The following is a 25293-nucleotide window of genomic DNA, read 5'->3' on the forward strand; positions in this document are numbered from 1 at the left end:
CAGGTGGGCCACCTGCTGTTCACCTGCAGCCTGCATCTAACTGGGCAACCTAACTGGCCTGGAGTCCAGGCTCCCTGAGGCCTTGGGTATCATTCAGGTACTGCGGTGAAGTGTGGGGACAGTCTGAAGGGGACAGGGGACCAGAGTGGAGTTTTACAAGCTGGCCACCAACCTCAGCCCCTGTCCCCTTGGGTCTGGGGGCTCGTTCCTGTTCTGACCCGCAGTGGTAGTGGCGCCGTGTGACCCTGAGGCTGAGGGGGATCGGCCTGGCTCCTGGGCCCTCATCCCGGCCCTGGGGCCGCAAGGAAGCCCATGAGACGTGGGGAGGTGCCTGTGGGTGCTCAGTACACCTCACCCCATGCCTCCAGACACCTCTAGGCCTCAAGGATCCGGTCACCTAGATGGTTGAACTGCGCTGAGTCCCCGTGTCCATGGACCTCCAACCCGCACAAGTTGCACTCGATTTATGGTGCACAGGGGTGGCCCAGCGTGGATGGGTCTGGGGTGCTTTGTTACACAGCAGCAGAAGTGTAGGAACCAGCTCTGAGGGAGAGCAGACGGGCCAGACCGATGGGCCTGAGGGTAGAGGCAGGCGGGCTGGGACAGAGGTTGGCAAGCTTCTGTGAACAGCCAGACACTAAGTGTTTCTGGCTCTTTGGGTCAAACACTCTGCACCACACTCACTCGGCCCTGAAGCTGCGGCTCAAAAACCCACCTGTGGTAGGTTAAGAAGTGGGTGTGCCTGTTTCAATAAAGCTTTATTTACAGGACGGGCAGTGACCAGATCTGGCTGTGGCCTAGGAGCTGAGGACCCCAGGGTCTCCCCGTGCAGATACCCCTGGGGCTGCTGGCCAGCTCTGGGATAACAGGAAACGCAGCCCTGGGAGCAGCTCACGCTGTGGGTGACACCTGCCTCCCACCCCTGGTGTGATGCACCTCCAGGCAGCTGTGTGGAGGCCTGAGGGCTGGGGGCTGGGCAGGACCTCTAATGGCCACACCCCCAGGCTGCTGGGGCTTCGTTTAATAAACCGGTTCCCTCCTACCCAGACCCTGGATCTCTGTGGCCCCCTCCCCAGATCACCGAGCCCAGACAGGCCTCCTGCTGGGGGGCATGGGCCCCTGTCCCTCGGAGCTTTCAGGACTCCCGCCGCCCCTGCAGGCTCGGAGGGGCAGCTGCCGCCTGCCCGAGCCAGGTCACACGCACACGGCCACCTGGGCTTTTGCCCCCGCCTGGCCCCACGGTCCTCGGGGCCAAGGAGAGAAGGGTCCTTAGACGTCTCATAAAGTCACTTTATTTAGATTCCAAACAAACCAAAGGAGAGAATTGACCCCAAGTTAACCCATCCACTCACGAGCCGAGACCCCAGGTCTCTGGCTCCAGCAGCGGGAGCCGTGGGCAGGATGGGCTCCACCGCTCCCAGGACCCGAGCGGCGCCCAGCACATGGGGGCCCTCCCTCCGGAGCCGAGCGGACCAGGGTGGACGGTGGGCAGGCCGGGGGAGCCCGCGCACCCTGGAGGCACCCAGAGCCACACAGGCGGGCAGCTGAGGTGAAACGTGTACGTTTATTGGCGGGGCGCGGTGTCAGGACTCCTCGGGGCCCGAGGCATCCCCGGCGTCCCCGTCATCCCCAAAGCAGCTGCCGGCCTCGGCCTCGCCGTCCTCGTAGTAGTCGTCGTACAGCAGCTCCGGGCCCTCGTCCAGCGCTGGGGCCTTGGTCTGCACGCAGTACTCGGCCAACGTGGTGGGCACCTTCACACCGTCCCGCTCCGCGTCCACCCTGGTCCCCAGGACCTGCTTCCTGGGGAGACACAGGGCTGGGTCTGCTTGCCATGGGGACGGCATGGGGTCACAGCGGAAAGCAGACAGCCCGTAGCCCGCGTCCCAGCCCCGAGGGACCCCTGGCTGACACCAGAGCCTCCAGCCCAGCGGGGGGCTGCACAGGAAGCCAGGCGGCAGAAGGAGCCGGGGCTGGGGGCCTTGGATGCCGAGTGAGGATGTGTGCCCTTTCTTCTTGGGGAAACACTGGGCCTGCAGGTCTAACTCACTTGCTTTACTAAGAAGTAAACGATAAACTCAAAAGCTATTTGGAAGAGACCTAGTGAAGGGTTAACAGCCGTGAAATGAGTCACAAACCACACGAGGACAAGTGACAAAGGACAATGGTGACAGAGCAGCTCACAGGACACAACAAACACAACGGGGAGGGGAGAGCAGGCTCCTGGGGACATCACTGGGGACCCCAGTCCCCGCGGGGCCCACGCTCCCAAGAAGATTTTGTACAGACCCTGCTGTGGGGACTGGCACCTGCTCATTCGTGAGAGAACAGAGACAATGACGCTGAGATGGAGCTTCAACCTGACAAATTCTGAAGCTTTTGTAACCAAAAAGAAATTATTTTCCATAAAAGAAGGGATCTCCTACATATGCTAGTGCCAGATGGATTTGCTGCCTTTGGAGAACAACTCCGAGTCCCACAACCACCAGTGGAAGAGCTGCTCACGCTGAGGGGGAGAGAGCACGCGCAGCAGTGTCTCAGAAGCGTGTGGAACACGCACACCCCAAACAGACCTCGCACGTGCTCGCCCCCGCCTCCAGCACTCGCACACAGGACAGGGCCACCGGGGCGCAGAGGGAGGTCAGTGGGACTGCCACCCTTTCACTTGCAAAGCAAAGGAATTGTGGCAAAACCTGCTGAAACCTGGTGGACACTGCGCTACGATGCCCCAGTGGGAGGTGCACACACACGCGCCACGACACCCACGTGCATGGCACCGCTGTGCAGGACAGCAGACAGCGGACAACACACTTGCATGACTGTGGTGTCACAATGAGTCCAAGAGAAAAAAGCACTGGATTTTCCAGAACTCAGAGAAGGGACCAGGACGGGGACTGAGGCCGGAGCCCGGCCCCCTGCCCCACCAGCCGGGCCCCGCTCACCGGATGATGTCCGTGTACTCCCGGTCCTTGCCTTTGCTTTCCTTCCACTTCCTGTACATCACAGAGGCATCCACGTTGGCCGGAGAGAAGGTGTTGGGTTCATTGAGGAGGGAGATGACGCTCAGGAGGATGGTCCTGGGGGCATGAGCCAGTTGTGGGGGGCATTCATGGCCCAGCCCAGCCTGCCTGGAGTACTGCCTGCCCGGGAGCCCCACACCCTGGACCTGTCCCGCCCCCTCCCCACCGCCTCGTACCCTTTGCCGTGTGCCTGGCTCTGGGATGGGAAGCAGGTGGGCAGCGGAGGCCAGGACCTCCCCCTTCCACCGGAGCAGGCCTGACCCATCCCCTCAGCATCTTGCCCAGAGAGTGGGTCCCCTGCTACCCACTTCTGCTATGGCTGGGGCTGGACCAGGGACATACGGGCCAGAATGCAGGGCACCCAAGCCACTCAGGGTGAGCAGTCTGGCCCTGAGGACGGAGGGGGCTGTGTTCCACAGGGAGGGGAGACCCCAGGGACAGGCAGATGTGGACACAGGATGCCCAGAGGCCATTCCTGAAGAGGGGTGGAGCAGGGAGTGTTGGGAAATGGGCAGAAAGGCTGGTAGGACTCCAGAAGGGAGCTGGTTCCCATAGACGCCACCCTGTAGGGAGCCATGGCCCCGAGGATGACACCGGGGTCTCCCTGTGTCAGTGTACCCAGGGCTGGGCAGGCCCCAGGGAGCCCGGCGAGAGGGAGCCAGGACCCCAACTGGCCTCACCTGACGTTCTGTGTGGGGTTCCACCGCTCTGAGGGCAGCTCTCCGCTTTGGGGGTCATCAACTGGCGGGTGGAGGATGGAGATGCACACGTCCCCAGTCTGTGCGGCACAGGAATGGTCAGCGTCCGCAGGACTCCTGTTCGCGACCCCCCCAAACGCAGGAGACCCCAGTCTGTGCGGCATAGGAGGGCTCGGCGTCTGAGGGGCTCCTGTCCGCGACCCCTCCACAACACAGGGGCCGGGAGGGTCAGGCTCACCTCGTAGATGTTGGGGTGCCACATCTTGGTCAGGAACCGAAAGGCCGGCGGGGAGTAGGGGTAGTCGATGGGGAACTTGAGGCGCGCCTGGCAGGGAGGGTAGAGGGTGGGGGTGAGGGGCCCCCAGCTCAGGCTGCCCACAAACACGCCAGCAGGACATCAGCCTGGGACCCTGCCTGCTGCCCACACCCCTCACAGGCCTGGGCCAGGCGCATCTGAGCTGGCCCTGGTCCCCGTCTGCTGCTGGCGGGCATGGGCACCTGCCCGGCCCTGGCCTGTGGGAGGGATTGGAGCCTGGGCCCCGAGGAGAAGAGCATACTCATGGTAAAGGCCAGCAGAGGGGCCCGGGCCTCAGTGCTGGGAGCTGGGTGCCCAAGCACTGTGCTGGACTCCCGGCCTCAGTTTCCAGCCTGTGGGAAGGATTAAAATAGACCCGTGTTCACTGGGCAACCACTCCTGACACCTCCCTGGGCAGGCGCTGTGGGCGGGGATGAGTCAGCGCTGGGCTGACGGGCTCTCTGCCCGCAGGTGTCAGTTCTGAGGGGTCAGGAAGGCAGACAGGGAGGTCACGGGGTAGCCGGGTGAGAGCTGTGCCCTGTCCTCCGCCTGTTTAAGCCCAGTCCTGGGACCCTGGCAGTGCCGTGGACCGTGCAGGGCACCTCTGCTGCAGACCCGTCAGGCCGTCTTTGGAGAACTGCTCTCCTGGGTGGGGACGCTGAGAGCACTGGGGGGAGTTCCTTTGTCCTGGACTGAACACGTTGAGGCCCAGAGCCAGCCTGGAACCTGGGCCTCAGACCCTGCCCTGTGGTCCCCCAGCCCAGTGCTGGGTTTCTAAGTGACGGCCTAAGACCACCTGAGGCCTCCTCAGCGGAGCAAGGGGGACAGGCCCCTCCGCCCCGCCCCAAGCACCCACGAAGTTCCAGAGATGCCTTTTCCACTATGCAAACTGAGGCTCAGAGAAGGAGAGCACTTTGCCTGAGGGCACACAGCACTGGAGGGGCTCCTGACAAGGTCTCTGTGGCACCCCTCAGTGTGCCTGGGGCTGTCTGCTCACAGGGAGAAGGAGGGGCCAGCCGGCTGGGAGGAAGGGCTGTAGGAATTGGCTGGGGAGTGACGCTGGGCCCTCCAGCCCTCCTCACCCAGCCAAGTCGGGATAGGAGGATCGGAGATGGCAGGATCACCTTGGGTCCTGTGTGGGCTCTTTGGGGACACACCCTACAGCAGGTGTGATCAGATGTGCAGAGCCCCCTTCCCAGCCCATCCTTCTCCAGAAACACAGGACCACCCCGCTACAGCCGTTCTGGAGGGCCCTACCCACAATCCCTTGCAAACAGCCAGCAACAGGCAGAAACCCACGTCCCTCCTCCCTTCCAGCCTCGCTCAGAGTCCCAGCCTCGCTCAGAGTCCCCGCCTCGCCTCAGGATGGGACGCCTCAGGATGGGACTCCGCTTTCCCAGCTGTGAGCAGAGCTCTTATCCTCACAGCCAACTGCTCTCAGAAGCAAACAGAAGAGGCTGCAGGAGGGGGCTGATTAAACCATTTGGTGATCGGCCCCAAATTGTTCCCCTGTATGGGGAAGGTGGACTCTAGACACAAAACTCAGCCCAGGGCTGTCCACACTCATCCCCCCCATCCCACCAAAGCTGTGAGGGAACCTCAACTCAGGCATGGCCCACAGCAGACCAGGCTGCTCCTCAGGGCCACTGAGCAGGCGTGGCTAAAACGTCAGCCAAATGTGCAAACACAGACATCTGCCCCAGCACCAGCTCGCCCCTCCCCCAGGCCTGCAGGCAGGCAGAACCTGGCAGGCCAGTTGGGCTCCTGGCAGGCGGTGACGGGGTGTCCCAGCCCAGGGCTCAGGCCCCACCTCTCTTGCAGGGAGACCCCCTGCCTTGTCTCTCAGGCTGGAAAAGCAGTCTTCCGTCTGGGAGGGGTTCTTCCCAGGCCACGTCTAGACTCAGATCAGGGGGGTCAAGGAAGCTGCCCAAGTTTTGGCTTGAGTCCTCGTCACACCAGACAGAAATGTGACCAGTCCCGGGGAAGGCACTCATTTCCCCGCTCCCGACAAAAGTGGGAACTGCTCAGAATCCAGCCAACACGTAGGGCCCACAAATGTTTGGGCTCAAGCAGCCACCCGCTCAGTAGAACCTGAGAAAGGCCAGCTGGGCCAGAGAGGAGCCCAAGATTCTGAGGCCAGGCCGAGGTCTGTTCTGTGCGAGGCTCCCACATCCCAGGGACAGGGTGGAAGATGGGAGTGACCGCAGGAGAGAACAGGTTATGTAAAGCTCAGGATGCAACCCAGAGGGCCTGGCCTGCTGCTATCAGTGAGGGTGGCCGCCTTCCAAGCAGGTCCCGGCTGCCAAGGCCCCATCCGGGCCTTTGTTGGAACCCGAGCAAGTGGAGGGTCCAGTCTGCAGGCCGGCCGGCCGGCCTCGCTCCCTCCCCTAGGGCCGGCACTCCCCAGAACAGCGCGCCTGTTCTGGGGAGGCCCCTTTGTCTCCTGCGGGCAGCGGGCAGGGAAGGTGGGGGGCAGGGCAGGGTTGGGCTGAAGGGAGGGGACACCAGGGGCTGGGGGCACCAGAGCCCCGCACCGAGAGGAACTGGGAAGGTCCCGGGCCTCTCCTTTGGGGGCCAGAAGCGGCCATGGAGGGGCTCCTGGGGCCAGACAATGACGGGGTGGCAGAGGGGGTGACCGACGGACCCAGCCGTGCAGAAGGAGGGGGCGCCGCGAGGGGCGAGGGCAGGGAACAGCGGGGCGGGGAGCCGGGGGACGGGCCCCGAGGAGCCGGAGGAGGGGTCGCCAGCGCCCGCCTGCCCCTCGCTCACCTTGAAGTAGCCGCCCTCGTAGTAGGTGTTGGGGGGCCCGAAGATGGCCACCTCCCAGTTGTACAGGTCGCCCTCGTCCACAAGGGTCACCCGGAAGCCCTCCACCGGCTCCTCCTGCAGCCCCTTGAGCTCCAGCAGCAGCGCCTTCTGCGAGCTGGGCACCAGCGGCCGGGCCATGGCGGCGGCGGATGGGCCCGGGGCCGGGGGCGCGCTGGGCCGCGGGGCCGCGGGCCGGGCCGGGGCTGGGACCGGGGCCGGGGCCGCCTTCCTCCTCTGCGCCGCCGCCGCCGCCGCCGCCGTACCCCGGGCGCTCCACCCGCTCTGCGCCGCCGCCCGGCGCTGGCTTCGGCCGCCGCGCCCCGCCCCCGCCGACTGCGCCTGCGCGCCGCCCGCCCGCGGGGCACGCCGGGAAACTATCCCTCCCCCGGCCTCCGAGCGCGCGGCCGAGAGCCGGGGTCCGTGCGCGCGGGCGCCTTGGCGCTGCCGACCCCCTGGGAGGCCGCCGCCGCCCCAGCTCGGAAGAGCTCCCCGGACGCCTGTGCGTGGGGCTGCGCCCAGGGCTGCGCTGCGCCACCCCACCCGGCCTGCCGCGCTTTTGGGGCCTTTTTGTGACGTCCCGGCTTGTGGCGGGGCCGGGGCGGGGGCCGGCCTGAGCATCAGTTTCCCCACTCGCGACCCCGGCCCTGGCCGCCCTGGGCCGGCCGAGAGGGGGAAGGGGGAGGGTCCCACCGCTCCCGGAGAAGCGGGGAGAAATCGGCCCTTTGCCCACTCAGCACTCCTGCAGCACCGACTCCTCAGGTCCTGGCCGAAGCACGAGAGCCCTGGCCCTCGCCATACCCTATCTCAGGCTGACCTTTGACCCCATCGAGCCCTGACCCTGGGCTTCACCCGGACCCCTCCTGAGCTCTGACCTGGCTGCGCCCCGGGCCCGGGCTCCTACACACCTCTGGGTCGGGAGAGTTGGATGTGATGCGCTGGCTTCCATCCCTGCGCCTCCGCAGGTGACATCTCCCCACGAGGGTGGGCGTGGCAACCGTGGCCTGTGGTGGCCTTGCTGGCAGTTGTCCCAGACAGCCAACAGCTGCACCAACACCACGGGCTAGGCTCAGCTGATTCTCTGCCCCGCGCGCCCCAATACCTGGCCCTCGCTGGTACCAGTGAAGGACAGGCAGGTAAACGGGTCTAGGGAAGGAAAGGACAGGTGGGGAGGTGGGGAAATAGGAGGAGTCCAGGAGAGAGCCCTCGGCGGAGCAGCAGCTTCACACGACTTACTCATCAGTGCAAGGGGCTCTGCCCTCACCCTGGGGGACCTGGTGGGGCCCTGCATGTATGAAATGGGCTGAGCACACTTTGCCCAGTCTGTCCTTCACACTGCCCGTATCACCAGTGTGATAGCGTTGACAAGCAGCGCCACGCTGATGAACAGTAATTAGAACTGATTATGATTCTTCCAGAAGTGTCCCAAGATATCTCCCTGCATACACCCCACATTGCAGGAATTATTGGGTGGGTGGCGGCGGTCCTGGAAATGTAAAGGAAGGTACCAGGTTTCTGGCCCTCTAGCTGGTCCCATGTGGGGCCTCCCCCCCACCCCAGGAAAGCCTGCACCTCAGGCTATGAAACACCCTGGAGGGATGGACATCTGGGGTTTTGCCTGTTCTCTGGACATAGCACCTCAATTTTTCCCTGGGGACTTCCACTCTTAGTCTTTGAGGTTGGAATTGGGTCATCCAGTTAGAGAGCTTCAAGTCCCCTGGCTGCAGTGCTTAGTTCAGAAACAGCATGTGATTCAGCCATCCAATGAGTTGCAGCCTGGGACTTTTTCTGGGGACACAGTGCTGGGGTGCCTCAACTGGGCCTGGAGCTGTTGGACCACCTTATCACCACCATGAGGCCTGTGAACAAAGTTGGCTCTGGAAAGCCAAGCTGACTGGTGAGAAAGTGCTGATGACCCTATTTGCACTCCTGGATCCAGCCATGCCTGATTCCCCTTGCAATGGTGCAAGTTAATGAATTACTTCTTTTCTTATAAGGCAGTTTGAGTTGAGTCTTCCATCACATGTCACAGAAGAGCCCTGAATTCAGATCTAGGTTCTGCTAGGACTTTGGAAGTGGTCCTCAAACGGACCTGTTCATTTGTAAAATGGGTGACGTGAGGGAATACTTGAAAAGCTCTTAGCATAGAGCTGGAACATGTTATGGAGACTTGCACAATAGCATCTTGCCGCAGTTGTGCCTGTTGGGACAGGCATCATCTCAGGAGACAGAGGGGCTGTAGGGGTGAAGGAAAGGGGATGCCTGGGAGAGAATGTGGCCCCTGATGGGGGAGAGGGCCATGGGGCCGGGGACAAAGGCTACATGTGGGTGTACTCTGGACATGACAGAACAGGCTTCAGGGTCAGCTCTGCCTCTTTCAGACTATGCAATCTGGGACACAGTTACCCACCGTGGCAGAGAATAATGCCCAGCAGACGTCCACATCCTGACCCCAGAGCCTGGGAACGTGCCACCTCGCCTGAGAGAAGGAACCTTGAGAAGGGGATGTCCTGGTTATCCAGGTGGGCCCAGAGCAATCCCGCAGCGGTGGGAGGGTCAGAGTCAGAGAGAGACGGGAGATGCTGCTCTGCTGGTGGTGAGGGTGGAGGGAGGGGCCGTGAGCCAGAGATGCAGTGCCTCTAGAAGCTAGAAAAGGCAGGACCCGAATCTCCTCTGGAGCCTCCAGAGGGACTAGCCCTTCTCACGTCTGGATTTTAGGACTTCTGACCTCTGGAATTGTAAGGTCACAAACTTGCATTGTTTTAAGTCACTGACTTTGTGGTGATTTGTTACAACAGCCGCAGGAAGTGAGTACCCTCACCTCTGTGAGCGTCAGGTTCTTCCTCTGGAAAATTGATTAATTGGTTCATGGCCTTCCACGGACAAATCTAGGTGCCAGAGGTACAGTAATGAATAAAATAAGTAAAAACTCCTGCCCTCGGAGAGGCAGGTAGAAGGGACTTAAGCAAGCTATAAATAAATAAGCAACTTCCGGTAGCAGTAATTGCTGCGGAGGAAAATGAAGCACCGTGAAGCAGTAGCAACAGGGGCGGGGCAGGAGGGTTATTTTGATTAGGAGGCCAGGGAGGCATCGCTGAGGAGGTGATATTTGGGCAGAGACCAGAATGGAGTGAATCAGGAGGAACAGTGTTAGAGGGAGAAGGACCAGCACGTGTCAAGGCCTGAGGTAGGGACACTCTGGGCCAGCTAGTGACCAGTGTGCCTGGGGCTGAGTGAGGAACAGAGGCAAGAAAAGAAGCTGGGGAGTGTCTTGGCTCATCTTTCCTGAGAACTCACTTAGTTTATAGGCCATGTGGTGAGCAGGTGGCTCCAGAATCTAGGCCCAGGTCCTCCGAGCTCAGCCACCCCAGAAAAAGTCCCAGGGCTGCATCTCATTGGCCAGCTGGAGTCACATGCTGTTCCTGAGCCAATCACTGAGGTGAAGGTGCCTGGAGCACTCCTACTGGCTGGTGGGGCTGGTGGGGTTGCCCAGGTGGGTGAGGTTGTGGGCTGGACCAATGTGGGGAGGATCAGGCAGAATGAAGCTATGTGCAACCAACAGGATGCAGAGAAGGGCCAGCTAAGGGGGCAGGGGAGGCACCCAGGCCCAGCCCCTGTCCTGGGAGGACCGGGGCTTCCTCAGAGACCACATGCTCCAGAGGAGTCCCAGGATCAGGGAGGCCGACCAGAGGCTCCATGCTGGACATGGCAGACCTGGGATGTCCTTGAAGAGACACCCAGCAGGTGGTTGGCTCTCCAGGGCTGCAGTAGGGCAGGGTGGAGCCAGAAACGTGAATTTGAGACTCCTTGGTGACCAGGCAGTAATTGAAGCCGTGGGCCCAGGAGATGCCAAATGAGGAGAGGAGAGGAGAGGCCCCAGGAGAGCAGGAGGGCGCCTTCCACAGGGAAGCAGGGGAAGAGGGGCAGCCTTCCAGGGGGCTATGGAGAGACCACCCCAATGGCGGGGGTGTGGATGACAGGGAGACTGAGGGTCCACCCTGCTGTGAGGTCAGGTAAGCAGGACAGCTCAGCTTCCCCAGGCAAAGGTCATAGCAGGACTTCTGGACCCAAGACGAGGTGTGATGGTGACTCAGGGGAGGCAGTGAGGGAAACTGGACAGGGCAGGGGGTGACCCCGGCTGGAGTCGGCCTCAGCCTGACCTGGGGGCCCTGGAGGGTGAGCTGCCCCCAGAGTCAGGTCCACCTGAGGCAAGAGGACCAGCTTTGGGGCTGTTGGTCACTCATTGGCCACTCCTGCCCGAGATGGGGGTGGTGCCTCCTGGGCTAGAGTCCATCTCTGTGGAGGGACAGCTGTGAGCCACGGCAGCTGGGAAGGAGGTCTGGTGGTACCAGTGACACCTGCTTCACTCTAAGCAGCCCAGTTTCCGATGGCCAAGAGGGAGAGGTTCCCCAGTGGTCCCCAGTGGGACCACAGACTGACCAGCAGCTGCTGGGGCCTGCGAGTCCACCGTACAACGTGGCCTGCTCCTGGCCTGCACTTAAAGCAGGTGCTGCGCCTGGCCGCAAGCTCTTGGCGGGGGCCTTGCCACCTCTGGTTCCCTGAGGCTGTCTAGCCCCTAAATGCTCAGCCTGGGTGGCTGAGGCTTCAGGCGCATTTCCGGAGCGCCATGCTTGCTGAGCGGTACGCTGTTTGTGGTTATGTAACAAATGACCCCAAAACTTCATGGCTTAAAACAGTAACAACCATTTATTCAGCTCACAGACCTGCAAAGCAGGAGCTGCTAGTCGGAACACCTCCACGTGGCCTGCGCGTCCTCACAACGTGGGTGTCATGTCCTGGAAGCACCCGCGGGGCGGAAGCTGTGTACTGTCTGTCACAAAAGTCATCAAGTTCAAGGAGGGGGACACGGATCCCGCCTCTCATCAGCCCCTTGCAGGGGGTGGGAGAGTCTGGAAGAGCAGGTGGGAACACAAAGAAAGCTGTAACTGGAGAACACAGCTGCAGTCCGTGGGCTCTCTGATTACCTGCCAGAGGCCAAGGGCAGGTGCTGGGACCTGGGAGGCAAGGTGGTCCCGCCCTCAGTAGCTTGTGAAGGGCTTTAGATTCTGTCCCCACGTGATCGCCCTCAATCAAAATAGGGGCTGTCCTGAGTCCTATTTAACTGAGGAGGAAGCTTAAGCCAAGAGAGTGAAGTCACCCAGCAGGAATTGTTCTGGGCTGGGACTCTGCTCCCTCGGCATCCTGCCTCTAGGAAGCCACTCTGTGGGGTGCTTGGTGAACCTCGCAGGTGCGCCCGGACCCCTGACGGACCGGACGGCAGCGGTGGAGGCGGAGGCAGCGTGGGGTCTGGGGTGCCGAGTGCGGGCCTGCGTTGGGTGGCACCCTTGCTGGTGCTGGGACTGTCCCTCCTCTGGGCCTGGGTCTCCCCACCTGTGGGCAGTGGTTTGCCTTCACCCTAGGGCAGCGTGAACCCAGACACAGCAGGGCTAGGGTGTGTCGGTAGTTTCCACCATCGCGGGCGTGACTGTCAGCCCAGCTGACTTCTGGGACAGAGGCTGGGGAGGAACTGCTTGGCGCTCGTGAGGGGCTGGCTGTGCCTCCTGGGTCTCTGGGCTGCTGGGTGCCCAGTGCCCTCGGCTCCCATAAAGCCTGGGATGCCGTGGGGTTTCCGGGCGGCGGTGAGACAAGGCTGGGGCTGGGGCAGCGCGCACACACACCAGGTCAGCCTCGGTAACAGACTTTATTTCTGTGGATGAGAGGGGCCTTGGTGGGAGTCCGGAGAGGGAGCTTTGGCCTCCGCCTGAAGGGGGATGGGACATCATTTCAGGTCGGAAGCTGGTGGGGGGGCTCCCCCTAGCCCGCTGGCATGCAGGGACATCCCAGTCCTGGCCCCGGACTATGTTCCAGCCGGGAGCAGGCCAGCCGGACCTTCAGGGCCCCAGCTCTGGGCGCAGGTGGCAGCAGCCGAGGGAAGGGCTCAGCCCACCGGCTTGACCTTGGCAATGAAGAGGGCGGCGGCCTTCTCCAGGAACTCCTCCCGGGTCATGGGGACGCTGGGCCGCCGGGCCACCAGGGCGCGGTCCATGGCCAGTGCCAGGCTGTCGGGCCCCAGGCGCGAGCCGGCCTCCAGGTAGCGCGCGGGCGCGGTGTCGTCGCTGGCCTGCAGGGCCCCCTCGAGGGTGTCCAGCACCGCCTGGCCCACGCGGCGGTCGGCCGTGGCCAGGCCCGGGTCCTCCAGCAGCCGGTAGAGGGCGCCGGCGCGCGCCACGAACTCCAGCAGCACAAAGCAGGTGAGCATCCCCGCGCGGAAGACGGCCAGCGGCACAGCCTCGTGGTCTCGGCACTGGATCTTGCGCAGCAGGGGCGCCACGACCTCCTCAGGGGCCTCCCCGTCCCGGCAGATGCGCTTCAGCAGCTCGCTGTACGTGCGCCCGTCCAGCCCCGGCTTCTTCTTGCGCCCGCTGGCGCTCAGGCACTCGTAGGCCACGCCGACATTGTTGTTGAAGGCTGTCCTGCGGGGCGGACAGGGGCGTTGGGCCAGCCGGGCAGAGCCCCGCCCCGCCCCTCCCCACCCTCGGCCCCTGCCCCGCAGCTCCTCCTCCAGCACACCAGGCCCGTACAACCTCAGGGCCTTTGCACCAGCTATGCCCTCCCTGGAGTGCGCTTCCCCAGACCTCCCCAGGCTCCTCCCAGTCTTTGCCTCTCTGGGGGAGAGGGGCCTCCCCAACTCCCTGCCCTCTTCCTCTACTTTTTTTTCCTGGCGGTCATCACATTAGACCCACTGTCTGGGGTCCTCAGGAGTTTCCTCTCTCCCACATCTGCCCAGGAGCCCACAGCAGGGGGCTTATCTGTTGGTCACTGTTATAGCCCCAGTACCCAGAACGCTGCCCAGGGGGCCGAGGATCATCTGCTGACTCAGCCAACGGGCACCTGCCCACGGACTCTCCAGCGGCCCTCCCGCTGATGATGCCTGCACTGACAGGCTCTCTGGGGCCGGACCCCGTGCCCACCTTTCCTCCTCGCACAGGCCAAGAGTTGAACCACAGATGTGGCTCAAACCTGGCTGTTGCCTGTTTCTGTAAAGATTTGTTGGCATATGGCCATGTCAGTCCCAGATGGGCTGCCTGTGGCTGCAACGGCTGGGGGCCAAGGGACACACCAAGGATCAGCTGCCTCTTGAGGACCCTGCGCTCTTTGCTTCCTTCATCTGGAAAATGAGGGTCCTAATCCCCGAATCTCAGGATTCTTGGGAGGACAGAGGGTAAGTTTCGGGCCAAGTGCTTTCAGACTGTGCCTGGCATGTGGGAGGGGCCCCATGTGCACCTGTCATTAGCTGTAACCAGCGCTGCAGCTCAGCCACTGCTTGGATGCTGGTGACCACAGGCTTCTGGCCCCATGGGCAGGGAGACTCATGGAGGAGCAGTGACACCCAGTGAGACTGGAGGATCAGGCGGGCAGCCCAGAGGAAGGCCAAACTCAACCTCTAGGCCCCGCCTCCCATCCGTCCTCCCTGGGGCTCCCCGTGGCAGCTCCCAGCCGCGAGGGGGCGCCCATGCCACCTGCTGAACCGTCCTGGCGGCCTAGGCTCTGGCCCTCAGTTTCCCTGTCTGTGCAGTGGGGCCTGGGCACAACTGAGGCTCCACTCGGGTCAGCCCCACACCCAGCAGTTTGCAAACCATCTGCGCCTTTGTTTAAAAGGAACTGATTTATGGATTGTGTCCAGAAACAGACACGGAGATTTTCCACTGTGGACTGGGGGCTCTCAATGGGGGTGACTCCGCCCCCAGGGGACACTGGGTGATATCTGGGGACAGTTTTGGTTGTCACACTGGATGGCTGGAGGCCTGGGATGCTGCACATCACCCACAGGGTGCCCCCCCCCCCCACAGAGTGTGACCCAGCCCCCATGTCAGCAGTGCCCAGGGGGAGAGACCCTGGTTAATTATTTGGAAAGAAATTCGGTTCTCTCCCTGTTCACACCAGACACCCACATGAATTCCCACTGAGTCAGACGGTGTAAACCAAGGTGACTCCCAGCTCTGAGTCACCCCCGCCTCCCTCTCACTCAGGTATGTATTTAAATGTGTGCAGCACCCCAGGACCTCAGAGGTCAGAGGGTCATGAATGCAGTCTCTTGGGGCCAGTGGAATCCCTAACCCAGGGGTCTGGCCAGGGGAGATTCTGACCCCAGGGGACTCTGGGGACATCTGTGGTTGTCACGGCTGGGGGTGGCTCCTGGCATCAAGTGGGTGGAGTCAGGGATGCGGCTCCACACCCCCCAGTGCCCGGCATGCTCCCTAGAGGATGCTCTGAGCTGAGACTGGCGTAGACCCTTTGGTGCTTCCGCATGTTTTCTGGGTCCACAGGATCTGCAGGGGTCGCACTCTTGCTGAACCTCTGAGCACTCAGTGGCTCAGAGGGAGGCCTTCGGGCCACAGTGCCCAGGCGGCCTCAGCCAGTCCTGGGACAGTCCTGCTTGTGCTCTGGGGGCCAGTAGAATGTCAAAGCTGCCATCACCAGTCCTAGCAGCCAGAGCTTTTGATTTCTTGAGATACCAGCAGAGGCTGGTCTCATTTTGGTTGTGCTCTCCCCAAATCTCTCATTTTGGTTGAGTTCTCCCCAAATTTTTCATGCTGGTGATGCTCTCAAGAACAGCCCCAGGACGCCCCAGACAACCCCTTGGCGTCAGGACAAAGCTGCCTGGCCTCGGAGGGACCACCTATCTCCCAAATCCAGGACTCACCTGGCCCGGCTTCCGCTTCTCGCCCATCGGCCAAGGATAAGGGGCTCCTGGCTGCGACCCCACCTTCTGAGTTCACCACTGGCTCTGTCTCTTGGGAGACCAGGTGAACCCAGGTGCCAGGGCACATCAGCCACCAGCACCTGCCACTCACCCTCTGTGCCCCTCCTCTCCCAACTGTCACCAGCCCCTGGCTCCAGCACCCCTGAAGTGCTGTGCACAGCATCCCCTGAATATAGGTCCATCCAGCACCTCTGAGTGTGACCATATTTGGAAATGGGGTCTCTGCAGATGTGATCAGCTCAGGATCTGGAGATGAGGTGGCCCTATATCCAATGCCAAGTGTCCTATTAAGAGAGAGGACAGAGACACGGAGAAGCCATGGGGAAGACAAGGCAGAGATGGGAGGGAAGCAGTCACAAGCCCAGGACACCTGGAGCCCCCAGGGGCCAGAAGAGGCAGGAAGGACCCTCCCCTGGAGCCTCCAGAGAGAACACAGCCCTGACACACCTTGATTTCAGATTCTGGCCTCCAGAACAGTGGAGGATACATGTCTGTTGTTTCAAGTCCCCAAGTCTGTGGTCATTTGTTACAGCAGCTCTAGGAATCTCAAACAGCCCCCTTGGCTATAAATCCATCAGACACTTCCCAGCCCTCATCTATCGGGCCATCGGACACAGGGCCACTGACAGCCCACAAAGTGTCTCTGTGTGAATCAGGAAGAAGCTCTACAAAAAGCCTTCATATAAATGTTCTTGTCTGTGACGTCTATGGGGTGAGTGGCTTGCACAGTGCATGACCTGAACAACTATACATGGTGGTCCTGCCACTGACTTTCTTCCTCCTTGGAGGATGTCCTGGAATGTCACTCTCTTCTAGTTCTCTCCTTCATGTCTGGTCTGCCTTCTCATGCTTTTCTGTCGGTTTTCTGAGCTGGGGCTCCTTGAAGTCAGTGCCTGGGGTCTTCTCAGCCCTCCCAGGTGACAAACCTCCTGTAGCAGTCACATGTCTCAGTTGCAGACCTGACTGTCCACCTTCCTGCTGCGAGGTTTACCCAGACCCTGAATGAATAGTCTCCAAGCAACTCTGGAAATTTCCCCAAACCAGTGACTTCCCATCTCACAGACCACCTGAGACTGTTCGTGCATAACCCCTGCCACCTCGGCCCCAGCAAACCCAGCAGCTCAACCTTCAGAGCCTGCCCTGAGCACATGGACACCCACCAGCCCACTCCCCTCCCTAGGTCCCCATCTCAGGGGTGGCCCCGGCCATCCTGCAGCTTTTCCTGGCTGTCACTTTGGACACCCTGCTCTCCCCTCCCCTTGTGGTGGAGATCTGGTGCTCCTCTCCACACCCCTTCCATACCCTGGCTCCCTTCCCAGCTCCTCTGTGCTTCCCTTCTCTTGGGGTCTGCACCTTGACTCTCTTGGGAGGGTGGTCTGTGGGCAGGGAGTGCTGGGGATCAGACTGAAACTCTCACTTGCTTGGCCTCCTCCTCCTCCATGGGTTCTCTGGGAAGCGACCTCTTAAAATTACCCCCACGTGAATGCTAGCCTCAGACCCTGCTTCTGGGAATCCACCCCCACCCCCAACCTGAGACCCAGCCCACCCACATCCAGCCGTGACCTTATCTGGTTGATGCTGCGTGTCAGCTTCTTCCCATCCTCCGGACGCGGACCACTCACTCAAAGCATGTTCCTCAGCCCCCTTCCCTGGGCTCAGAGATGGGCGGGGCTGAGTGGGGTGGGGGAAGCCATCCCCTCCACCCCACCATGCTTCAGCCACAGGAAGCATCCACTGCCTTCCCTCCCCCAGTGGGTCCTTCACGACAGCACTACAGCTTCCAGGCCAGTGCACTTGCTTGCCTCGTGACTGAAACACCTTTCCCTGTGTGTCGCGCAGGCCCCTTCCTCGGTGCCTGCTGGGGGCCTACTCCTAGGGTAGGGGCCTTGGGTGACTGGTTTGCTCTGTGTCTCCACGGCCCAGACCTATAAATACTCATTTTCTGGCTTAACGGACGGGGATGCTACAATGCTGGTAACGAGGCTGCTAGGAGGGACCTGGCTCAGAGAATTGCTCTGCAACCTTGGGCTAAGTCCTTTCTGGGCTCCATGACTTTCAAAAGTGGGGTGGGCTGCAAGAAGGAACTCAGCACCTGCAAAGAGGCATCATAAAAGACGAAGTGGGCCTGAGCTATCGACGCAAGCAGTCAGCTAGGTGCCACGCTGGGGACCTCCAGCCCGTCAAGGTCCGCGCCCATCCCGCCACAGGTGCAGCGGACTACAGTTCCCAGCATGCCTCGCGCTCGAGCGCCAATGGCGGGGGGGCCGCGCGGAGCACGCTGGGAGTTGAAGTCCGGCCGCGGCCCCCACCCGCCCAGGACCGGCCCCGCCCCGCACCTCTGGGAGTGGTGAGCCAGGCGAAGGTGCCACAGCGCGCGGCCCAGTCGCTGCTGCTGCAGCAGGAGCTGGCCCGCTGGCTCCCCGGCGCCGCCGTTTGTAGGCGAGCGCAGGCCCATGTTCTCGAAGTAGTGCGCCAGGAAGGCGATAGGCTCCTCGGGTCGCGCCTCCAGCACTTTCAGCAGGGCCGTGCGCAGCATCTCCGTCACCCCGACCTGCCGCAGGAAGTCCTCCTCACTCTCGGTCATCGCCGCCGTTCGAGACGCCCCCGGCCGGCCGCTGTCTGTGAAACCGGCCGCCTGGGATACCGCCAGCCGCCGCTTCTCCACCGTCGCCATCTTCGCTGAGGGCAGCGGGACCGGAAGTGTCGCCATATTTCATAGCGCGCTGGCGCCTCGGGGCAGCCATCTTAGTTAAGGGCAGGGAGCGCCTGAATCCCCCTGGAAGACTCTGGGAACTAACCAGCTCAGGACACCATTTTCCTTAGGTTCTAATTGGCACTCTCTCTCCGGCTCCCTCTTTACGTGTGTCGGTTCGCTTTCCTGGCTTAGGCCCAGAACCTAAATTTTTGCCCGGCTCCAAGATGGGTTCCCTAGGAAGGGCTTGGTTTCTGGTATGAAGCCCGACTGGTTGCCATCTTGATAGTGGGCGAGTCCTTTAGTAGCATGGTCCCCTAGCAACCAGCATCCTTGGTGCCCAGAGAAGCTTGGAGAGCGTGGGCGGGATGGCTCCACCCATACTCCAGGACAAAGCGCCGCCCCCCATCCCGCCCTTTTCTGACTTTCACCTCGGAGCCTTTGTGCTCAGTCTGGCTTTCAGCCTAACCCAGTCTCCGCCTGAGTTTGTAGCTCAACTCTTTGGGAAAGGCTCCCCCGACTCCAGGCTGGGTTAGGGGGTCTGCTCTGAGCCCTCGCGGCCACTAGTCCCCGCCACTGCACTTGTTCGCGGAATGAGTGGACCACCCACGGTCCCCAGTTCCCTGTCCCAGGCTGTTACCTTACCTTACTAATAGAAGGATCTTTTTCACTGCACCCTCCGTAGCTCTAAATTCTCCCATAGCTCCCCAGTTCCTGTAGGCCCTGAAATCTACAGCCAGCCTCGCCCTCGCCTCTCCTCCCACCTCAGTCCCCAGCTACCCTAAAAGAGATGCAGTTTCCTTTAACAAGCCACGTCTCTTCTGTGTCCTTGCCCTTGCTGTCTCCCAACTAATACTCTTGTCTGCTTCTTTTCAGGACTCTTATTTATTTTTTTAGTTCCAGTGTCCCCACATCCAGGAAAAGCACCAGGAAGAGGGCAAGCCTCTCGCCCAACCCTGGCCAAGGAGGGTGAGGGTGTGTGTCCCTCCTTGTCTCTCTGGGGAGTCATCTAGAGCAGAGGGTTCCAGGTTCCTCATACCATCACAGGAACCACCCAGGTCAGACCAGATGCTTTTTATTCTCTAGCTATGCACCATTGGGGTGGGGGGGCTCCCCAGGGCTCCACTGAGGGGAAGCCCAGCCTGCTGGGGAAGCCGGATGTGGTGGCCATCAGGGTAAAGGGCCCACGGTTAGCCCCCCTGCTGCCCAGAACCCTGCAAACGTCCTCTAGTCGCAACTGAGTGGAAGGAAAGTCCCTCTCAGTGTGGTCCGGGCAGGGCAGGGGGCCCAGAGTGCGGCCTTGGCCATCAGCTGGTGTGCCGGCAGTGTTTCTGCAGGTGGTAGATGAGGAACGCCAGGAGAAGCAGCCCCAGAACCAAGCTGCCGGTCCACAGGGCTGCAGAGGTTGGCGAGGAACCTGGAGAAAGACACATCGGAGCACTTACAGCTTTCTGAAGGTTTTGGGGGAGCAGCCCAGCACTCTCCCTAAGGCACCCCAATTCACCAAGTTCCCTGAAATTTTACAAAGGACTTCATGGTTTGAAACATCTTTTGAGTCATATAAAAATCCCTGGAATAGCCAAAGGACTTTAAGGTGAGTCTTTTGAAAGGTACATAGGATCTTATAGTTCGAGGTGAGCTGTCCAGTGAGGGGGACACTGGCCAGACGGCCTGTGAAATATGGCCCCTCTGAATGGACAGCCCTGTCCATGTAAAACTCATTGCATTTTGAAGACCAATGTGAAGAAAAAAATCTCACTCATGCTTCTTCATAGATGACATGCTGAAGTGGTAATACCTGAGATGTATTGGGTTCGATGAAATATATTATCAAACTTATTTCTCCTTTTTTCCTCAATGTGGCTACTAGAAAAACTGAAATTACCCAAGTAGGTGTATTCTAGTTCTGTTTCTATTCCACAGGCTGCCGTGGCCCATGTAGTTTAGAGTTTACAAAGTGCTGTGACATCTACAATGGTCTTGGAAACATAGTTCTCACCACCGTATAGGCAGCTGTTATCTTGCATTCCGGGGAGCCCACTGGACAGCTGGGGAAACTGAAGCCAGCAGGATGCCTCCTTGTCTAAGGCCTTGACAAATTTCCCTCCCTCCCAGCTCCCCCAGTGCCCACCCCAGACCCCAGACTCACAGGTTTCCGGGACCAGGTGCAGGTTGGCCACCTGGCCCCCCGGGTCCAGGCGACACTGGAACCAGCCCTCAGGGTGGCACTTGGTCCACAGGGTACTCCTGCTGCTCAGCCAAGCCTGGGCCCCGGACTCCCGCGTCTCGTAATTTGCCAGTCCGCCAGGGGCCTGGGTCCAGCGCACAGCCACCCCTGGGCCGCAGGCCGCCTCACACAGTAGCTCCAAAACCCCCAGTGCTGACGACTCGTGGATCTCCGGGTGGCAGGGCCTCGTGGAGCTGTTCCTAGGTGCCAGGCCAGGACTCCCTGGGCTGTGGGCGGAGGCCTGCTCGGGGCTGACCTCAGGGGAGGTTGTGATTTGGAGCTCCAGAGGGGTCGTGATGGGGTGCTCTCGGGGGGTAGTGGGGGGCTCTGGGGGGATCCTGATACGGAGATCCGGGAGGGTCGTGCCAGGGTGCTCTTGAGGGGACATGGCGGGGGGCTCCGGGGAGGTCAGGCCCTGCAGGACTGGAAAATGGCAGCCATTTGTTCTCACTGCTGCCCAGGCCCCCTCTCCTGCCTGCATCCCTCCATCTGGACCACATGGTTGGACCAGAACTGCTCTAAGCCCATCCTGGGTGAATTTCAGGGTGGGTAGGAGCAGGGTCGGGGTCCACTGTGGCCGTTCCACCCTGAGTGAGCGTCTAAATCCCCGAGTCTCACTTTCCTCAGCTGTAATGGGGGTGGGGTGACAGCCACCTACCCCGGGGGGCTGGCATGGAGAGCGATCCGTGTACCCAGAGCACAGGGCCTTGGGGTATTGGGAAAAGGGTGGGGGGCGGGAGGGGAGGGTGCCCCCCATGGAATGAGGAGATGCCCTGTTGTGCAGTCAAGAGGCTGAGGCCCCGAGAGGGGATCTGTAGGCTCTGCTGTGAAGTCTCTCAGACCCGGAGGTCTGTCTGCAGCCCCTCTCTCTGTGTCCCTGCCTGGCCCCTTCCTACTTCTTGATCCAGAATCTTTCCTGGCCCCCATGACCCCAGTGTGTTAACATGAGTTTCAAGGTGCCCTATCAGAGAATCAACCTGTACTTTTCTAATGAGAGCCTGCCAGGGGCCTGGTGATGCGGGCAGGGCCCGTCCCAGATTAGACACATGTGGGTTAAACTAATAATAACATATGAAATGAACTGAGCACCTACTGTGTGCCAGACCCCACGTTAAATGTCTTTGTTAGTTCGTTCAGCATTTCTTGAGCACCTACTATGCGCCAGGCACTGTGGTAACGGTTAATCATTAATTCATTCAGAATGTAAATGTAGGTACTGAACACCTACTATGTGCTGGCCACTGTTTTAGCCACTGGAGACACAGCTGTGAATGGGAGCGACACGTTCCTATCTGGATAAAACCCACAGCAACAGGGTCTGTCTCTACAGATCATGGAAAAAACAAAGCAAGCACATGAGATGTCAGATGCTGACAAAAGGTGTCAATAGATCCTCAACGGACATTCAACAGGAGAGAAGGGGCTCATGTGTGAGTGTGTGTTGTGTGTATATGTGTCTGTGTGAGGGGTGAGGGGTTGACCCCTTGGACAGGGAGGTCAGAGAAACCTTCACTGGGAAGGTAACCTGAGGGAGGTGAGAGAGGGAGCCAGGGGAGATGTGGGTGTGGGGAAGAGCACTGCTGGTGGAACACACAGCAGTGCAAAGGCCCCTGGGGCAGGACCACACTTGGGGTGTTGGGGGAACGGCAGAGTGAGTGAGGGGGAAAGAGAGGAGGGGAGAGGGCAGGGAGGCGGTGGGACAGGCAGGGCAGGCTCTGCAGGGGCCCCTGGGCACAGGGAGAATTTGGGATTCCACCCAGAGGGAGGTGGGAGCCATAGAAGGCTGTGGGCAGAGGAGGGGCAGCAAGTTACGGCCCAGCACAGGGCAGGTGCTCAGGAAAGCTGTCGAATGAATAAGAAGCCGCACTCTGGCTGCCGCCAGGGGACAGAGTAAAAATTGAATGCATTTTTCCCCCTGCGGTGGGCACTGTGCTCCCGCCCAGATGGGGATGCAGAGGGTTGCTCCCAAGATTCCAGAAGAGCTGCTGGGCACTGCCCGTCAGGGCTCCTAGGAGCTGGGTGTTGTGACTTCACCCGCGTCCTGGGGACACTGAGGTGCTGCCCAGCCGGGAAGCCGCAGACTTACCTGGAATGGGCTGGCGGTGGCTCAGCTCCAAGCCTGGCAGCCTCAGGGTGGCCTGGCAGTGGAGGGTGTGCAGGGCGGGGGTCCCCCAGGGGGGCAGCAGCCAGCGGGTCGTCACTTGGAACAGCGGGTCCTCGCCCTCCTGGGGCTCCTCCTCCACATCCCAGCCCAGGGCCTCTGCCCCCTCCAGTTCCCCATCCCCCAGGAGCAGGGACATGGAGAAGGTGTCAGGGCTGGTAGGCGGGCCAGCAGGCATGATGTTGTGGGCTGTGCAGGCCACCTCCCGACCCTGCCCGGCCACCAGGGCCTCTGGGGTCACAGTCAGCTGGTTCGGGAAAGCTGTGGAGGGAGGGATGGGAGGGGGTGGGCTGAGCCCAGAGGGTCAGGGCTGGGCCCTGAGGAAGGGGTGTGGGGGTGGGGTAGGGGGTGAGTGGGCACTGCTGGGGCGCAGGGACAGGGAAACCCAGTGGCCACACCATGTGTGGCTAAATTATAAGGTGCCGGACAGGTGTCCAGAGCAGAAAGGGCAGGGGTTTGGGTGCAGGAGGTTTGGGGATGGAAAGGGAGTGAAGTCTGAGAGGCTAGGAAGGGGAATGCGAGGAGGAGGGAGTGGATTGCAGAGTGGCTCAGGAGGACCTGCAGGGCAGGCTTTGAGCTGGGGCAGGGTGGGCAATCCGGGAAGCCTCAAGGAAGAGGTGGCATAGGGACAGAGGAAAAGCAGGGCTGCCGGGTGGGCTCCGCGTGTGCCAAGGCGACGGGAGGGGCGGGAGCTCACCGAACACCAGGAGCTGCACGGCCTGCTGGAAGGTGAGGTTCCCGCAGGAGCCCACGCACACGCGGGTCCCCGCAGCCGACAGCGAGGCGTTGCGCACGGAGAGGACGCTGATGCCCGCGCCCGACTGTACGGCTCCCAGGCTGGTGTCCAGGCCCCGCCACTGCACGGAGGCAGCCCTGCCGTCTGCGCAGGCCAGGCGGCAGGTGAGCTCTCGGGACTCGCCCACGGCCATTGCCACCACGGGATCGGGGGGCTCCACCTCCAGCGGCCCACCTGCGGGCAGACGGCGCTCTCAGCCCCGCCCCGCGCCCCCAGCCCCAGCCCCTTCCTCCCTCTCCAGCCGTGCCTCTTCCAAGGCCCTCCGCTGTAGGATCCCCCATCACCTCCCTGAACCTCCGCGGCGCCCCGCTTCTCTCCTGAGCCCGGTCCCCACTCACCGCGGCCCTGCGGGAGCAGCCCCAGAAGGAGAAGAAGCGGCAGGAAGACGCCCTGCTCCATGCTCGGTCCCCTGCTCTGTCCCCGGCCCGCGGGGAGGAGGCTTAAATAGTGGCGCCCCGGGCTCCTTCCCGCCGCCCCGAGACCTCGCTTCCCCTCCCCCCAGCTGCTCCCCGGGGGTTTCCCGAGGGGTTTTCCCACCCTGACCCTCGACCCCGGAGGCGACAGAGAGACAGGGGCTGGGGGCCAGAGTTTAGGTGGGGGCAGAACAAGGTCAGAACAGGCGGGCGGAGGGCCTGGGCCGATTCCAGGTCTCACTTTTAGACACGGAAGATCGGAAGATGGGGGCGGGAGAGGGGTGACTGTCGAGGTCAATTGCATGGAAATCGGAGCCAGGCCCAGGGTTGGCGCCAGGTTCGCCCCGTCGCGGAAATCTCGTCCTTCACTGCCCGCGACGGCCGCGCGGGGGCGGCGGCGAGCAGCCTCCCCTAAGCTTGTGGGTCGGGGTCGGGGTCTCCGGGGTGGCGGCTCGTCGGGGGAACCGCTTGGAAGAGGGGACCGTCAGGGATGAGGAGCTTGTGGAGGCAGTGGGGTTTCCGGGGGGTGATGGAGCTGAGGCCCTCCGGTCCCTGGGACGCAGGCCTGATGGGACCCTGGGAGCCCCGGGCATGGAGGCCGCCTCTGCTCTGTTCCACACATAGGCCTGGGTCTGGGGCCCACAGGAGACTGGGAGGGACCCCCAGAGCTCATCAGCGAGTCCTAGAATCTCATCTTCCCAACTCCTGAATCCATCCATTCCTGGCCTCTCAGCCTGGTTCCTGGCTTCTTCTGGGCCGTTCACCACCCGGCACCCAGAGTGGATTTAGAAATACCCTCTGAGCACGTAGACACCCCAAGACTGCCTGTGGCAGAAGGAAAAGCCAAACTCCTGGAGGCCGCCAGAGCCCCAGGACCTTAGCACGTGGCCCCCCCCTGCTCTCCGCTCCATCCAGCTTCCCTGCGCCCCTCCCCCACCGCACTTCCTCTGGTGCGTTTTCCTCCTAGCCCTTAGCAAGGTCTTGCAGCTGATGTCACATCCCCCGTGTAATGCTGCTGCCCCCTGCAGTGACCCCCAGACCCCATGCGCAGCAGGCATGCAGGAAGAAAAGAATGGAGGGTCTCGGTTGCCCCCATGACCTCAGGGTGTGGCTTGTGCCTCAGTTTCCCCGACCTCCTCATAAGAGGGGGCAACCCGGCCATGGGGTCTGGGCATGACCCACTTTGCTGTTTGTGCCTTCTCACTCAGTCTTTTAATTGTCAGAGGCAGAAACTGGCGCCCACAAGGAGGGGCCTGGAGCAGAGGAGAGAGCTGTGGTTGGGGGGCTTCGAGGGGAGCAGGCCCTAGTGAGGAGGGCCCAGGTGTGGGAACCCAAAGTCTGGCTTCCTTGGTCCCATCCCCCTCCACCCCCTGCCGGGAAAGACTGCACAGGAAGGCCATTCTGAGGTGCGGCCCTCCCCAGGCC

At 61.5% G+C, this 25293-nt stretch overlaps 3 protein-coding genes and 2 long non-coding RNA genes across 7 annotated transcripts; 2 read left to right on the forward strand and 3 right to left on the reverse strand.

The window, feature by feature from the left end:
- Positions 1–1276: 1276 nt before the first annotated feature.
- On the reverse strand, positions 1277–7158 carry CDC34 (cell division cycle 34, ubiquitin conjugating enzyme). Its single transcript, XM_031673837.2, has 5 exons — positions 6780–7158; positions 3954–4040; positions 3698–3795; positions 2940–3074; positions 1277–1800 (listed from the first exon to the last, which is right to left on the reverse strand). Exons 1-5 carry the CDS (start codon positions 6954–6956, stop codon positions 1584–1586), a joined length of 714 nt encoding a protein of 237 aa, XP_031529697.1. The 5' UTR covers positions 6957–7158; the 3' UTR covers positions 1277–1583.
- Positions 7159–7426: 268 nt separating this feature from the next.
- On the forward strand, positions 7427–11773 carry LOC116278618 (uncharacterized). Its single transcript, XR_012063278.1, has 3 exons — positions 7427–7951; positions 9197–9337; positions 11531–11773. It is a non-coding gene; the product is annotated as an uncharacterized lncRNA (long non-coding RNA).
- A 724-nt stretch (positions 11774–12497) lies between these two features.
- Positions 12498–18289, reverse strand: TPGS1 (tubulin polyglutamylase complex subunit 1). Its single transcript, XM_072948161.1, has 2 exons — positions 17916–18289; positions 12498–13288 (listed from the first exon to the last, which is right to left on the reverse strand). Exons 1-2 carry the CDS (start codon positions 18287–18289, stop codon positions 12754–12756), a joined length of 909 nt encoding a protein of 302 aa, XP_072804262.1. The 3' UTR covers positions 12498–12753.
- On the forward strand, positions 18051–20110 carry LOC140688528 (uncharacterized). 3 transcript variants are annotated; one of them, XR_012063279.1, is made up of 3 exons: positions 18051–18402; positions 19148–19329; positions 19598–20110. It is a non-coding gene; the product is annotated as an uncharacterized lncRNA (long non-coding RNA). The 3 variants fall into 3 exon arrangements; XR_012063280.1 differs by having other exon boundaries at positions 19609–20110; XR_012063281.1 differs by having other exon boundaries at positions 18051–18327.
- Positions 19217–23860, reverse strand: MADCAM1 (mucosal vascular addressin cell adhesion molecule 1). Its single transcript, XM_006206448.4, has 5 exons — positions 23794–23860; positions 23357–23629; positions 22585–22920; positions 20421–20921; positions 19217–19688 (listed from the first exon to the last, which is right to left on the reverse strand). Exons 1-5 carry the CDS (start codon positions 23852–23854, stop codon positions 19579–19581), a joined length of 1281 nt encoding a protein of 426 aa, XP_006206510.1. The 5' UTR covers positions 23855–23860; the 3' UTR covers positions 19217–19578.
- Positions 23861–25293: the final 1433 nt, after the last annotated feature.

The sequence above is a fragment of the Vicugna pacos genome, chromosome 22, assembly GCF_048564905.1.
Source record: "Vicugna pacos chromosome 22, VicPac4, whole genome shotgun sequence".
Lineage (NCBI taxonomy): Eukaryota > Metazoa > Chordata > Mammalia > Artiodactyla > Camelidae > Vicugna > Vicugna pacos.